This window comes from Corvus cornix, chromosome 2 (assembly GCF_000738735.6).
Source record: "Corvus cornix cornix isolate S_Up_H32 chromosome 2, ASM73873v5, whole genome shotgun sequence".
In the NCBI taxonomy this organism is placed as follows: Eukaryota; Metazoa; Chordata; class Aves; order Passeriformes; family Corvidae; genus Corvus; species Corvus cornix.
The window spans coordinates 67,290,060-67,304,090 of record NC_046333.1 but is presented as its reverse complement, the minus strand read 5'-3'; the positions used below and the strand labels follow the sequence as shown (position 1 = coordinate 67,304,090).

Genomic DNA, 14,031 nt, shown 5'->3' with positions numbered 1-14,031 from the left:
ACGCCGGGCCGGGAGCGCGGCCGGCCAGGCCCGCCCGGGAGAGCCCCGCGGGCGCGGCCGCCGGAGCAGCGGGAGGGCGCGGGGCGCCGCGTGGCACCTGGCCGCCCCCCCGCTCCCCCCGCGCCTGCCCCGGGCATCCCGCTGCTGCGCTGCCGGGCGGAGAAGGGAGGGACGGAGGAAGGGTGGGGGGGAAAGTTGTGCTCACTCCTCTCCTTGGAGGCGCCCCTCCCTCCCCGCGACGAGGGCGAGTTAGAGATGCTATTTGCAACAGGCTGCTGCTGCCGCGGTAGCGCGTCCCCGGGAGAGGAGCCGGAGCGACACGTGATGTGTCTCCTTATCAGGGTGCGCGGGGCAGCGCGGGGGCGGGCAGGGGGCGGGGGCGCCCGCGGAGCGCGGCGCGGCGGGGTCCCTAACCGTGCCCATCTCTCCCCTCCAGGGAGGCGCGGAGGACGGGAAGTTAGCGCGGAGTTGATGAACTTTGCACATCCACAGAAACGCCATTTTGATTCCTTTTTCCGGAACAAGTTTGCGGCTCCCTCCCGTGCGCGCTCCCCCCGGCGCGCCCCCGCGCCCCCCCGGCGGCCCATCCTCCCGGCATGTCGCGGCGCAAGCAGCCCAGCCCCAGCAAAGTCCGGCGTAAGTACCGCGGGGCTGCCCGGCCGCCGCGCTCCCTCACAAAGGGCAGGAGCGTGCCTTAACTCCGGAGGGATCAGGTTGTTTTTTTTTTTTTCTCTTCTTTTCTTTTTCTTGGGGGGGGGGGGTGGGGGGCAGAAAGAAAGATGAGGAAAAATAAACTTCTGGGAGGGGGCAGGCGCGGGGGTGAGGAGGTTGCATCGTGTCGGCTGGTCGTGCGACTTACTTAAAAAATGAAATGCTTGTTAGAGGGGGGGGGAAAAGTTTCCTTCAAAAAAAAAAGGAGGAAAAAAGTTTGGCTGGCAGCGGTGGAGATGATGATGAGTTCGTGTAGCCTCCCTCTTCCCTTCCCCCGCTCCTCCCTCTCCTCTCCTCCCTCCGCGGCTCCTGGCTTTTTTTTTTTTTTTTTTTTTTTTTTTTTTTTTTTTCCCCTTCCCTGTTGCAGACTTTCTACCAACCAGCGGCACCAGCCGCGGCGTTTTGCCTTCAGGACCTGATGCTCATCCATATTAAACCGTCTGAGCTCAGGAATCCGGCCAGATCATCCCCCCCCTCCTGCTGCAAAGTTTATTTTTAACCAGCCACCGCCACAATTTGGATGGGGCTGCGAGGAAGCAACATCTTCTAGCCCGGCTCGCCCCCGTCTCCCGAGCTTGCCTTTTAACTTTTCCTTCGGGCTTATTTTCCTGCCGGCGGTGGCGGCGGGTCCCGCGGCGGCCCCTGCCCGCTGTTCCCGGCTGGGAGGGCCGCGCCGGAGCTGGGAAGTTGGGATGAAGGCGCCCCTTCTTCGCAGGTAGAACCGGCTTGCGCCGCGCATCTCTCCGCTGACTTTCCGCTCCCCCGGCAGGGCCGGACGGCCGCGCCTCCCTTTCCTCGCCCCCCTGGTACCTCTCCCCTCTCTTCTTTAACCCTTCTTTCTTACTTTATTTGATTTTTTTTCGCCTTTCCTCCACTTTCTCCACCCGCCCCCCCGCCTTCCTCCCCCCCGTCCCGGTAGGGACGTGCGTGTCCTTTCCCCTCCCGGCCTGCGCGGCGGGGGCGGGGGGGAGCCGTGCCTGGGGAGGGCGGGGGGCGCTGCCCCCCGTGGGTCCCCCCCGTCCCGCTGCCTTTGTGCGGTGCCAGGAACACATCCCTACGCGGCGGGGCCAGCGGCGGGCAGGGACGCCTGGGCGGCGTCACCACTACAGGAAGGAGCCGGGCAGCATCCGAAGCTGAGGAGGGGTGTCCGGGCCTTCGCCCCCCTCAGCCCCATCTTGGCGGGGGGGAGAAACGGCGAGGCAGAGGTGACCTCCCCCTGCAGTGGCGGTGTTTGAGGTGAAAACAAAGTTTGGGGCGGTGCGGCGGCCGCCCCCCCGGCGCGGTGCCCGGTGCGGATGGGAGCCGGCCGAGCCCCGTCTCTGGGCGACTGCGCTCCCTCCCCATCGCCGTTGCTACGGGCCGGACACCCCCGGCGGCGCCGCGGGGGCCGCGCTGAGGATGCGAGGCAGCTCCTCCTGCCCCGTTCGTAACACACGGGCTCGGCATCCCCCCGCGCCCCATCCGCCCGGGGCGAGGGGGCGCGGGGGTCGCGGGCCGGGCCGGGCCGGGCCGGGCGGGGAGTGGGGCGCGCCGAGATGCTGCAACTTTTTTTTTCAGCAGAGGAGGGAGGGCGGTGGATTGAACTTTGTCATGTCGCAGATAAGTTTCCTTTGGCTTCTTCTCCCTGCACTTCTCCCCCGCCTCCCTCTGCACGCACGCTTGGGTTTTTTCTTTTTTTTTTTTTTCGTTCTTAAATAATTTTCACCGTTTCACCTCTCGGCTGCGATATCTTCGCCTGCTCGGCATCCTCGCGGGGTTGCGCAGAAGGAGGAGAGCGCTTCTCCTGGCTCAGCACATTTCCCTGCCCGGGCCGCTCTGCTCGGCTGCGCACCCCGCGGAGGCCCGGGCGCCTCCGTGCCCCGCCGCCCTCCCACGGCCGCGCCGCGGTGTCCGGCCCGCAGCTGATGCTCTGGTGCTGCTCGCCGAGGAGCCAGCATCCTGCCCGGGAGCCGCTGGGCTGATTGCTGGAGGGAAGGCGGGGGGGGAGACCAACCATTCAGTTTTAATCCCAACTCCCTCTTTCGCCTGTCTTCTCTTGGAGATAAGATCAAGTGTATTTACTTATTCGAGAAAGTAAACATCTAGTTCAGTGTGATTTGGGGGCAGTGGTCTAGGAGAGACAGCAAATGCAGTGGGTGTTTCCTCCCATTCCAGCATCCAGCTCCATGCCTTTGAAAATAAATTGCTTATGAACAAGAGGAGCAGTTGCTAAATAACACCGTGTTGTCACCCCTATAGCAAACAGTAGACAGCTGTTAGGATGGCTGAAGTTTTTTCGTTGAGGTCGGTCGTTTTGACACAAGCACCGAGTTTTGTTACCGCAGTTCCTGTTTTCCACAGGGTCAGCGTGTGTGAAAGGGATGCAGTGACTCAGGGTCAGGCCAGCCATATTTGTTTTAGGTTTTAATTTTCTCTTTGAAGACTTAAGGGTATATAGTCTTTTCTTGGTGTGCCTGCATAATGCCGATTAGCCTTAACGGGAGTTGGGTACATCCAGGAAAGAATAGGCCCTTTTGTTTGTTAGAAACCCAGAAACAGCATGAATCCATCATCCAATCAATCAGAGTACCAGGGCTCTCCCTCACCTGCCGGCAGAGATGCATCCAGCCTCTCATGCTTCAGGGCAGCTGTTCTCAACTGAGTGTGGCCTCTTTTGCTCCCTCACCTTCCTCCTCCTGGCATTCGTATTTGGAACTGAATTCCTATCATGACTTGGAAAAAAATCATCCTTTAAGTGCAATCGAGTAAACTTTTATTCTGCTTTCATTTCACAGACAGCTTCTAATTGTCAAAGTGTTGTTTGCTCATCAGAAGTGACTATTTATGTAGCCACTCTTACACACTTCTTTTGATAACTAACAATCCTAAAGAATATATAAATATATATTTGGCTTGGTATTAAGACATAATATAGCAGGCTGTTTGTTGACTGTCTTTCTGGGTTTTCGATTTGCTTTTTTTTTCCCCACCTGGACCTGGGTGTTTGAAGCTTTAATTGCAGATTTCAGTGTAATGAAACATCTTATTCTGACTTCACTCGCCAGGTTGTGTGCCCATTCTTAACTCTTTACAATATTCAGTGACCCTCTGACCAAATGGCTTTTTGTTTTGATTGAAGATTGGGAGATAACTTCAAGTTTCAAAACTGGGAAAACAGAATCTCTTCATTACCTGTTCATAGTATGTGTGATCTCCTTTGGTATCCCCACAGACAAATGCAGTGTTTCCCAAAGCATGCAAACATTGACTTCTGTACTGCTTTCCTCACTCCTTAAGGATATTATCACTTTGCCTATGTTGAAGTAACACTACAGTCATAACAGTAGCTTGACTTTAGTCTGTGAAACTTTCTTCTTGAACAGAAATAGTTTGAATTGCTCTCAGTTGGATTGGATTTCTCATTTAAATAAAAACTGTTGAGGTACTTACATTGTATATAGATGAATCCCTTTGGTTATATTCATTATCCCTTGTAAAAGTAGGTGGTGCTTAGAAGGTCATAGGATAAGTGTTGCTAAGCAGCTAAACAGAAGGATGCTAAAATTAACCTGAGTGTTTTTGAAAAGGATTCACTTTTTAAGTTGCAATAATTTTTTAATTGACTTAAAATACACCTTTTGCTAGTAAGACATCTGAAAAAAAATACTTAGATGCATAACTAAAGCTTTCCAGGGGACTGTGTCAAATGTTCAAATTATCTACATACAGGAGTAATTCTACCCTCCCTCAGTATGCCTAGATTTTACTAACATCGGGCCCTCAATTTGTGCCCTTAGCAAACGTCCTTCCAGAGTTATCTGTTGCTCCAGTTGATGTATGTTGGATAGCAGCCTGTAGGGACAGTCTTGGGAAAAAAGAAACTGCAGAGGTTCCCCAGGAACAGGCAGAAAACAAGTAAATCCTGTTAGTCTGAAATCTATGCATGTGTGGAAAAAGCCCCTTTTAACTTTTTGATGAATGATGCCTAAGTTTGGAAATCTCTGTTTTAGGTGTACACTCTTAAAACATGTGAAATCATGTCTTCCTCTTTCAGCACGGTAAAGGTTGTTTTGAAATGAGTGTATTACTGGACCGTGTTACTAGACCAGTTTGCGACGGCTGCCTTGTTGATATGGTAGCTTCTTTCTTGGGAGATAATTGTCTGTAGAGGAGGATGGTAGTGCTGCTTTTCGTTCTCCCGATGGTAGTGAGAATACTTGCTGCTCTCTGTCTTTTAGCTCCTTTCTGAATTCAAGCAAGATGGACAGTCATAGGGTTACAGCTTTAAAATATGCCTTTTCAACAGTATTCTACATCTTGGAAAAGGGCCAGGAACTGCTTCATGTTCTTTTGAGAACAGCTTTATCATGGATGGTGCTCAGGTACCCTGCAGCTTTGCTGGAAAGTGTCTTAAGGAGCAGATGTAAACTTTGAAGGTGAGAAGGAATTGCCTTCTGAGACTGTGCAACAGCTTTTTTCTTGCTTTGGGGTGGGAGATTTGACTGGACTAATTGTTCAGCAGTTAAAACAGATTTTCTTTTGGGGAGCCATATGAGGAATCCTTTCTCTGCGTGCGTTGTTTTATTTTATTTGGTTGGTTGTTGCTTTCTTTTTAATATCCTACATAAACCAGCACCTATGGGAGCTGTGGCTCCCCCCGTCTCCCCCCCCCCCCCCCCCCCCACATATTTAGAAGAATCTTTACAGGCAGTGATTTCAAAGGCAGGACTTGGGTATTTTTGGGAATGTCACTCTCGGTGATACACTGAAAAGTTAGGTATTTGTGTGGAGCCAGGACTGGCTTGAAACTTGCAGAGCTTTGCCAAGCCACGTTTGGTTATCAGTGTTTGATTACAAATGAACATAGGTGAGGTTGGCTGAGGTGGGAAGTGCTGGCTCTGTTCTGGGGTACTTCTGAACAGGAATTTCAGGAGCATTGACTCTTTGTTCTTCTTTGGTGCAAGAAATCTGATGATGGCTTATCTTTGATGTCTGCCAGTGATGTTTTTCCCACCTGAAGGTGTTCCCTCCACCTCACCCTATACCACTCTGTTTTGAATAGCAGCATTTGAGGGCCAGTGACTTAAAAGAGTGCAAACTTCTGAGACAGCAGTACCACAGCATCTCACCCTCCTTCCTTCAGCATTTTACTTGAAGCAGGGTGAGAGAACTTATTTAGAGCTTGTGCTAATGCTTTATTAGAAACATTGAGAGTAGAAATAATTGCCAGCTGGGGCATATGCTCTGGGCTCCTGTTGGGTGGCTCGTATGTGTTGTGGCGGAAAAAGGTTGGAACAAGGAAAAGGGCCTGGACAAATGGGAGAAGAGTCAGTGGGATACTTGGCTTGTGGCTGTGCTGGTATGAAACCTGTTAGAGCAGCCTCCTGCAGTCAGAGAGGAATCGTCCTGATGTCACTGAGCAACGCCTGGACCTGTGCTGCCTTTAGAAACAACACAGGCCTTCAAGTGTATCCTGCTTTTTCTTTTTTTTTTTTTTTTTTTATAATAACATTTCAGCTTTCAGGTTGGCCAGCCTAGCAATCAATAAAGGTCGTTGCCTTTGACTAGCTACTGTACAAGAATACGTAGTTGATGGGTGGTGACTGTTTATTCAGAGTGATTCAACTAAGTAAGGCTAAGGGAATCTGAATACCTCTTCAAAGATGTAGAGAGAGGCAGCTGTTTCAACAACAGGATTCATCTGCAGTCCCAGCCATCCACAGAGGTGTTACAGCAAGGGAAAAGAAAAACTGTCAAAATCCCCCAGGGCATTGTTAGGCTTCTGAGCTAAAACAGGTATTCCAAGGACCATTAGAGAGAGAGGCCTTTCAGGCCTTGATGACCTCTTCTGTCTCCTTTGCAGGTCTTCCCGTAGAAGCATGTGGAATGCAACTTTCAAATTAGTTTTCCTGCATCTAAGCTTCCTGAGTAAAAATGTTTTTTATTTAATCTTATTTACTTATATTATCTCAGGATTTTGAGAGATCCTTTTCCTTTTGAAGAAGACATCCCCACATCCTGCTCTCTGAAATTTCTTTGAAGATCCATTTGCACAAGGGATGTTATTTCTGTAGGCCTCTGAAAAAGTGTGGGAAAGGTGCTTGCACACAATGGCCAAGTGACTTCACAGTGTAATTTCTGTCAGCTCTGGGTAAAAAATGTGTTAAGCATCTTGGAAATTTTCTGTGGTGATGTGCCCAAGTGACTTGTTAATTTGGTTCTAAAAGAAAAAGGTATTTTGTGATTAATAGTGGAATGGCCAGCCTCTCATACATGTAGAACTTCTCCACTTGGCATCTCCTGGTAGATACTTCAACAGGTGTTAGGATGTGCTTTCTTGAAACAGCACAAATGTACTCGTAGGTGTTTTAAGAATGGGGGCTTGCATCATCTGTCCTTTGAAAATGGAGGATGATCAGCCGCTGACAAACTTTTTTTAGTTAATTTAGGTATGTGCTTCCTGTCTGAGGATGAGAGAAACAAAAGTTCGCGTTGAAGTGTAGCTGGCCTTTGCTTTTATTGTGTGTGATTAGCTGGCTTTAACTGGAGCCCTTGTTAGTCCTGTTTCATACAGCAGGTGATGTCAGTGTTCAGGTGTATCGGTACCTGGGAGTGCTTTGCTCAGAACTCTTGCATCACAGCAATAAACACTGCTGTGCTCAGGCTGGACTCCTTCACACTGGTAACATTAGGGCTTGGACAAGGGAGAACTGCTTTGGATTTTGCTCCAATGTGCAGCACTACTTCCTTCTTAATTTGAACCACTCACAGTTTTGGGTAGGGGAAAGATCCTGGTTTAAGTTCCTCTTTTTGTTACACAGACTGTATTTTCTTTATTAAATTAAGGTCATCACATCTCATTGCTCTTTGTGTTTTGAGAACATGAAAAACATCCAGGTCATGAATACCTGTGTGCTGTTCCTCATTCAAGTGTGCATTTTTTTCTGATGTTGATGCAGTTGCCAGTGTATTGAGGAAACACACGAGGTGTCTGTGGCCTCTCATGCATGTGCTCCCCTGCTTCATCCCCTCCTTCTCCCCAAAAGCATTAAGGTATCCTGAATTGGTCTTCAGCTGGATAGCTTACAGTACAGCTCACATACTTAGCTGTGTGTACGTCCTTATGCTTTGGGTGGGAGGAAGGAGGAGGGCTGCAGAAGGAGGCTTGCTTTCTAAGCAAGACACTGAAGGTTCAGGAAGTGGGCACATGTGCCATAGAAGCCAGCTGTAAAAGAGCTGTGGCTGGATTACTAAGGGCTTCCATTTGTGAGGTTTGACTGTATTTTCCAGGGGAAGAGCTATGAGTGCAGTGACAAGTGCTTCTCTACACAGATGTAGCTTATGTCTTGTATTTAGTTGGAGAGTATATTTCTTTTGGTCTGTTTTTCTAACCACTGCAGGTATAACTTATTTTTCTTTCCTTATCAGATGGCCCAGCCAGGTGTTGCTAAGTACATCCTACTATATTTCCAAGTAAGGTTCAAGACTGTGGTCGTTGGCAACTTCTGGAACAAGTCTTGGAGCAACTTCCCAGCCTTTACAGCAGATAGGTGTCTTTTCTGCTTGGTAAGATCTCCTGTCAGTCTCGAACTGTCAGGAGCCTGACTGTCCCTGTTGCAAAAGGGTAAAGAGAGCTGGATCACAGTGCCCCAGTTTCCCTGGTGTGAACTTGCTTTATTGTTGGAAACTGGTTTTGTTCAAAAAGTGAAGAATTTATTTTCATATCAGTGTTACCTACACTTTGTGGGAGAAATATTCTCCATCCTCTGTCTCCATTCTTCCTTTCTGCAAAATGGCAGTCTTTTTGCTGAGCGTGCAGTGGCTCGCCAAAGCGAGGGGTGAATTTCTAGGGGTGAGGGAAATGATCTGTACCTCAGAGTGGATGCTGGTTACCTTGGGAGGGAGCCATGCAGATTATAAACTCTGCAGGAAGGATCTGGTGGATTCTGTAAACTCTGCAGCCTCAGTAACTGCAGTTTCAAGCAGTTCCCAATCTCTTGCAAAGCTTTTGGAACTTGTAAGCTCTTTAAATCTAGTGACTGAGGATTTTCCATGGTTCCCTTTTCCCTCGAGAAAGAAAAAAAGTTAGAAATAAATAGTAAGGTTACTCATTTTAAATGCTCAAAAGCCAACAAATTGAAGTTGAGGTGTTCACAGAACAATTAAGTGGATCAAGATGAACACAGATCATGCCCCATTATAGTTGCTGTTCCATGTTTAATAAATCAATAGATACGCACATAGCAGGTAGAAGTGGAAAACGTGTGTTCATTTGAATCAACAGCAAAATTCTTTCAGGCTTCTCTGGACTAAGATTTTATGTGGAGTATATACAGCTGAAAGCTCTTGAGCATTCATAGCATGAAAGACGCCAGGAAACTTTAAAAAAACCTGAAATACTAATAGTGTCTTTGTATTTTTTGGTGCTTGAAATTCCTACAGGTGTAGTAACAAAGTCAGTGCATCTGTTTTAGGAGCTTGTTTGATAAACAGCAAACTGAATTTGTGATATAATAGTCTATTTTTACTAATCCATCCAGGTTTTGGCCATCATTGAAAGTGTGGCCACTGCTGTATCCTTTTTTAAATCCTAGAGGCTGTGCTTTTACTTTCTTGAGTGTATTCAGTCCGGTGAGTAGGAGGAGGACTTGTCCTTCCCAGGCCTGTCCTTCCCTGCAGGAAAATGGGAATGTAGAGAATTCTCCCTGAGGATGGATCTGGGACAGAGATGGCCCCTGTGTGTTTGGGGCCAGAGGTTTTATTTGCACCATTGCGTAACTCTTAATCTCCATAGAAAAAGATGTGGGTTAGTGGCTTTGCAACGCCACATAGGCCACAGGCTTGTATGTGGCCATGGTCTGCCCAAGAGCCGACGTGTGCTAGCATTGCATTGTAGATGTACTGATGCTTCTCTGGGGTTGTCCTGGAGATTCAGGACAGAAGGATCTGCTGTTGCCTGACTTTCGACCTCATGCATTGGCAGCCTCTCTCATGCTTGCACGGCCTGAACTGACTGACTTGCAGTAAATGTTTCCGTTTGTGTGCTCTCTGTCTTTTCAAAATGATTGCTAAAAAGTATTTGGGCCAAAAATAATCTACACTGGACAAGAAGATGCCAGCAGCATGTGCAAATTGCATGCTGTAGTTACTGTCCCAGCTACTAATTCAAACAGAGCTGGACAGATGTGGATTAGGAAAGTTCAGACTGCTGATTTAAAAATTTCCACTATTTCTGGTAATGGATGTTTATGTGAGCTGCCTAGTCCAAAGACCCAGGAAATGAACTGGTGGTGGTCTTTGTTTAATTCCTAGTGTACAGATACCAAGTGTTATGCTTTGATTTCCTAGTCTGTAAACTCTTCAGGGCAGGGATCAGCATTCAATTACTGAGTTTTGAAAAGCCACCTAACACACTGTGGAACCGACCTGCACAGCACTACCTTAGTATAAATGTTTAATTATAACTATCTTCTTACCCCATGGTGGAGCCTTTACAGATATCAAGGTAGAGGCATGCTGGGAACCTGCACTGTTCCTGCTGAGGTGTCTCCTTATAAACAGACAGCTTTGGTTGCAAAGCAGAGTTTGGGCAGCTCTCATAAATGCCTGCTTTGCACGTGACTGACAGATTATTTATTGATTTCTTTTCTAGACAGTATAAGTGCAAGTATATTCGTATGCTTAGAGGTCTGCCTGATTGTTTGGTTTAGAAGCATTATGTTCCTAGCTTTAATATGTGTTTTAAACCATCAGTCAAATCACATCCTTCTCTCATTTTGCTTTAGGTCTTTATGTAAAAGTGACAAATGTCAGGGTTCTGAAATTAGGAAATTAGAAGAAGAAACTGGGAATAGAAAGATGTCACCCCCTCAGTATGTCACCTTTCCAAGACTGAAATGAAATTCAGTTGCTGGCTCTTACCATTCACAAAGTAATTCAATTCTGTTGCCTTGAATGACTTGTGTTGTAGTTTTAAACTGAATTCTTAAATCATCCCAAAAGTGATGTATGTATCATTCATTATGTTTACACAGCATAAAAGCATATGGAGTAATGGAAACATCTAGAAATTAGACCTCCAGAGAAGAATCCCATTTTAATCAGGTTACTTATTTGGATTAAACCAACCCAAATTTAAAACACGTGGGCTCATGTACTAAACTAGTTGCACTTTCAGCACTCCAGGGGTCCGTCTGGGAGTTTATCGGTGCATTGCTGTAGTCTGTTCCAGCCAGCTTTGCAGAAGCAGTTTGGTGTTACTAAGGTTGGAATAAGCTGATGTCAGATTTTTGTCCACTGTGCATAGCAAGTAGAGGTCAAACACTTGTACAGCCGGTGATACTATGACTTGTTAAGAATGTACGCAGCAGGTTGCTTCTCAAAACATCTTTTGAAAAGCAGCCTGTGAGAGCAGTGCCATGTAGAAGAGACATGCATCTTCCTCTGGCATCAGCAAATGGATGCATCCTATCACATTGGGCTGCTGAGCATGTTTAGTCATGTTACTGTAATAAGCTCTGGGAACAGGAATGGGTTCTGCCCTGTTGTTCTTCAGGAAGATTTGAATGAATTTGACTGGTTTGTTCCAGGGAAACTCGTGTTTCTATGTGCTGCTTTTGTGCTCGGTACAGAGAAGTAAGGAGTTGAGTTTGTTTTGTGGTTGAAGGAGTGTTTCTTTGTAGTATAAGATTGCTAACATTACAGTACTTAAACTCTTATTCCTTAGAAGAGGTAAAACTAAAAAGTGTGACTCCCAGAATTATCAGTGTTTCTGGTGCTGATAGTGTACAGACCTGTTTGGTTTTGGGACTCTCCTTTGTCCAGATAAACTTGAGTATCAGGGCCCTTTTTTGTGCTTCCAGTCATAGCCCTCAGGCATCTCTATTTTTCCTGCCCTGGTGAATCATCTTCCAACATACACACATGTAAATTTTAAGTGTGCATAGGTGGGGGTTACCATCTTTTCCCTCTTTTTTTGTCTTATCCTGACAGCTCTCAAGGTATTTTCTAAATTTGCTGGTGTGTGTGTGTGTCTGTGTGTGTGTGCGTGTATGTCAGTGGCAAGGTTGGATCAAGCCAAGCACTGATCCTGCAGACACTTTAAACACAGGTATAATTCTACTTAAGCAGGTTGTTCCTTTAAAGTCAAAATACTGGCATGGGCAAAAGTTAAGGGAAGTGTTTCAGGATTGGGGCCTGCCTTTAACTTTCAGAAAAAGTATTTGTGACACAAGCCAGAATCTTTAACCCGTGTGAGCCACAGCTCCAAACTCACCTCACAAACTTCTGACCTATTTCAGGAGTCATTGCTCAGCCCGGGGAATTGTCGTAGCTCTTGCAGCCTGAGAAGAGTTGCTTTTGAAGGGAAGTGGCCAGAAACGTGGCTGTGAACCCAAACTTCTTCAATACTCGGTGTCTGCAAGAGTTAAATGAAAGTACTCCGGCAGCTCATGTGCTCTCTGTGTGCGCATACTTTCCTAATCTTGACATGGGGTCTGAGCTGCAGGCTCTGAGGGTGTATGTGAAGTTGGCTTGGCTGTCACCTTTTCACTCCCCGGATCTGGCTGTGGCTCAGCCCGGGGACGCACCCCGCCGCTGGGATTACTGGCTGCAGAGAGCCAGCTGTCTAAAACCTGCCCCCGTGGGACTGGCTGGGCCAAGAAGGTGCCCTGGCACACCTTTCCTGCCCTCACACTGCTTCCTGCCCTTGCAGGGAGCAACAGAGGGAAGAAAATGTGCTGCGGTGGCCCCCCTTTCCTGCGCCTGGAAGATCTCTTGCACCCGTCTTGTGCACTTGGGTCGATCTGGATGAGCTTTCTGCTCCTCTGCTGTCATCATTTGGCTGGAGAATAGCTGCCCCCACGGATGGGTCTGCTTTAAAACGGGAACAGCTGTACCCAGCGGTCTCTGATGCTGGTGGGCTGTCCCTGCACGCAGGGAGAGGAAGGGCAGAGCACGTGTTTTTCTCCTCTAGGTGACAAAGTCCTAAGGGCAGCTTGGTCTTTGGCTCTTCAGGAAGAGAAACTGCAGTTCTTTCAATCCACAGCATGCTGTCAGAAATCACCGTGCATTTCTGACCATAGGCTAGAAATGAAAGCTGCCCGTCTTTTTTTCCGCTTAGGTTTCTTTGGAAAGGCTGCCAGTGGCCACCTTGCCCCACCCTGCAGACGTGTGGGCGGGAGTGGGGGTAGCTGGCAGGAGGGAACATCACCGAAAAGGCAGAGTGATTTGGCTTGTGGCCACACACAGGAGCAGGAACAGCTGCTTAGATGGCCCCCGGAGCCTCACTGATGTCAGCATAACCAGCGCTCCTTAAAACACAGTACTGTGTGTGGGGGGTGACAGGGAGCAAGGCTGGGAGCAGCTTGAGGGGGCTAAGTGGTACATAAAACCACCTCCACGGTTCTTTTTTTCACCTCCCTCTTCTAAGCAGATCTCTACTTCCTATAGGAATGGGAAGGGTTTGGGTGAGTGAGAGTTAGGAGAAATTCATAAAACTAATGCAAGCTACCAAAAGCAAAAGAGCAGAAAGAATATGCATCGTAAAATTTGCATGTGGCTGCAGCATGTCTGTTTGCTTGGGTTCTTTCCTTCTAAGAGAAGAGTGGCTAGGAACAGTTTGGCACTGTTGGATAAATCTGTCAGTGCTGTTCCCTCCTCTGTCCTCTATGTTGTCTCTGAGAACCTGTCACACTGTGACAGATCATACTGTCAAACATCCATACTGTGTTTGAAAAGTATCTGGCTTGCCTTGGGATGGTGTATGAAATAGGGCAGGATGTGGCATCCTGCAGGGAGCATGTTATGTGTGCTTACTTGGCCTCCTGTGCGTGCTTGAGCAGAGGAAGGGAATGCACATCAGAAGAACACAGTTGTTCGCAGCTTCCTTCCACTCCCCTTGGTTGTTCCAGAGAGACGGCACTTCGCGTCATGCATGAGGTTTACCGAAGCTGCCTTTCCTGGTATGTTGATAACCAGGTTCCCTGATGGAGATGCCTCTGCATGGTTAAGGGCGGGGGGGCTGTCTCATGACTTCCATGATGTGGGATGCACAGTACAAAATTACCCTTGTTAGAGGTACTGAACTGGATGAACATGAGTCCCTGTTGGGCCAAAGATGGCTTTTTCCAGTTTAATAGCTAGCATAGAAGTTTCCAAAAGTCACAATCTGACAATCTGGCGTGTAGCTGGAAGTGCTGAGGGAAGAGGATACCAGCTTTTCCAGAACTGCGCAGCTCAATCACAGGACGAGGTTGGACTGGACATGAAACTGGATTCCAGGGTGACGTGGTGATTGCAGCCTCTGCTGGCTTTGCTTCTTCCCACAGCTGGAGAGTTGAT

The 14,031-nt window shown here is 48.0% G+C and overlaps 1 protein-coding gene across 5 annotated transcripts in view; it reads left to right on the top strand.

The window, feature by feature from the left end:
• Nucleotides 1–198: 198 nt before the first annotated feature.
• Nucleotides 199–14,031, top strand: part of RREB1 (ras responsive element binding protein 1) — a 122,318-nt gene continuing 108,485 nt past the window's right edge. For 2 of the 5 annotated variants that reach the window (XM_039549048.1, XM_039549049.1), the window contains exons 1-2: nt 203–342; nt 437–636. In XM_039549048.1, the coding sequence (XP_039404982.1) occupies nt 597–636 (40 nt within the window). In that variant the 5' untranslated portion in view covers nt 203–342; nt 437–596. Of the gene's footprint in view, nt 343–436; nt 637–694; nt 714–1,090; nt 1,427–14,031 lie in introns of those variants that run through there. The other 3 variants (XM_039549052.1, XM_039549051.1, XM_039549050.1) reach the window with 3 other exon arrangements.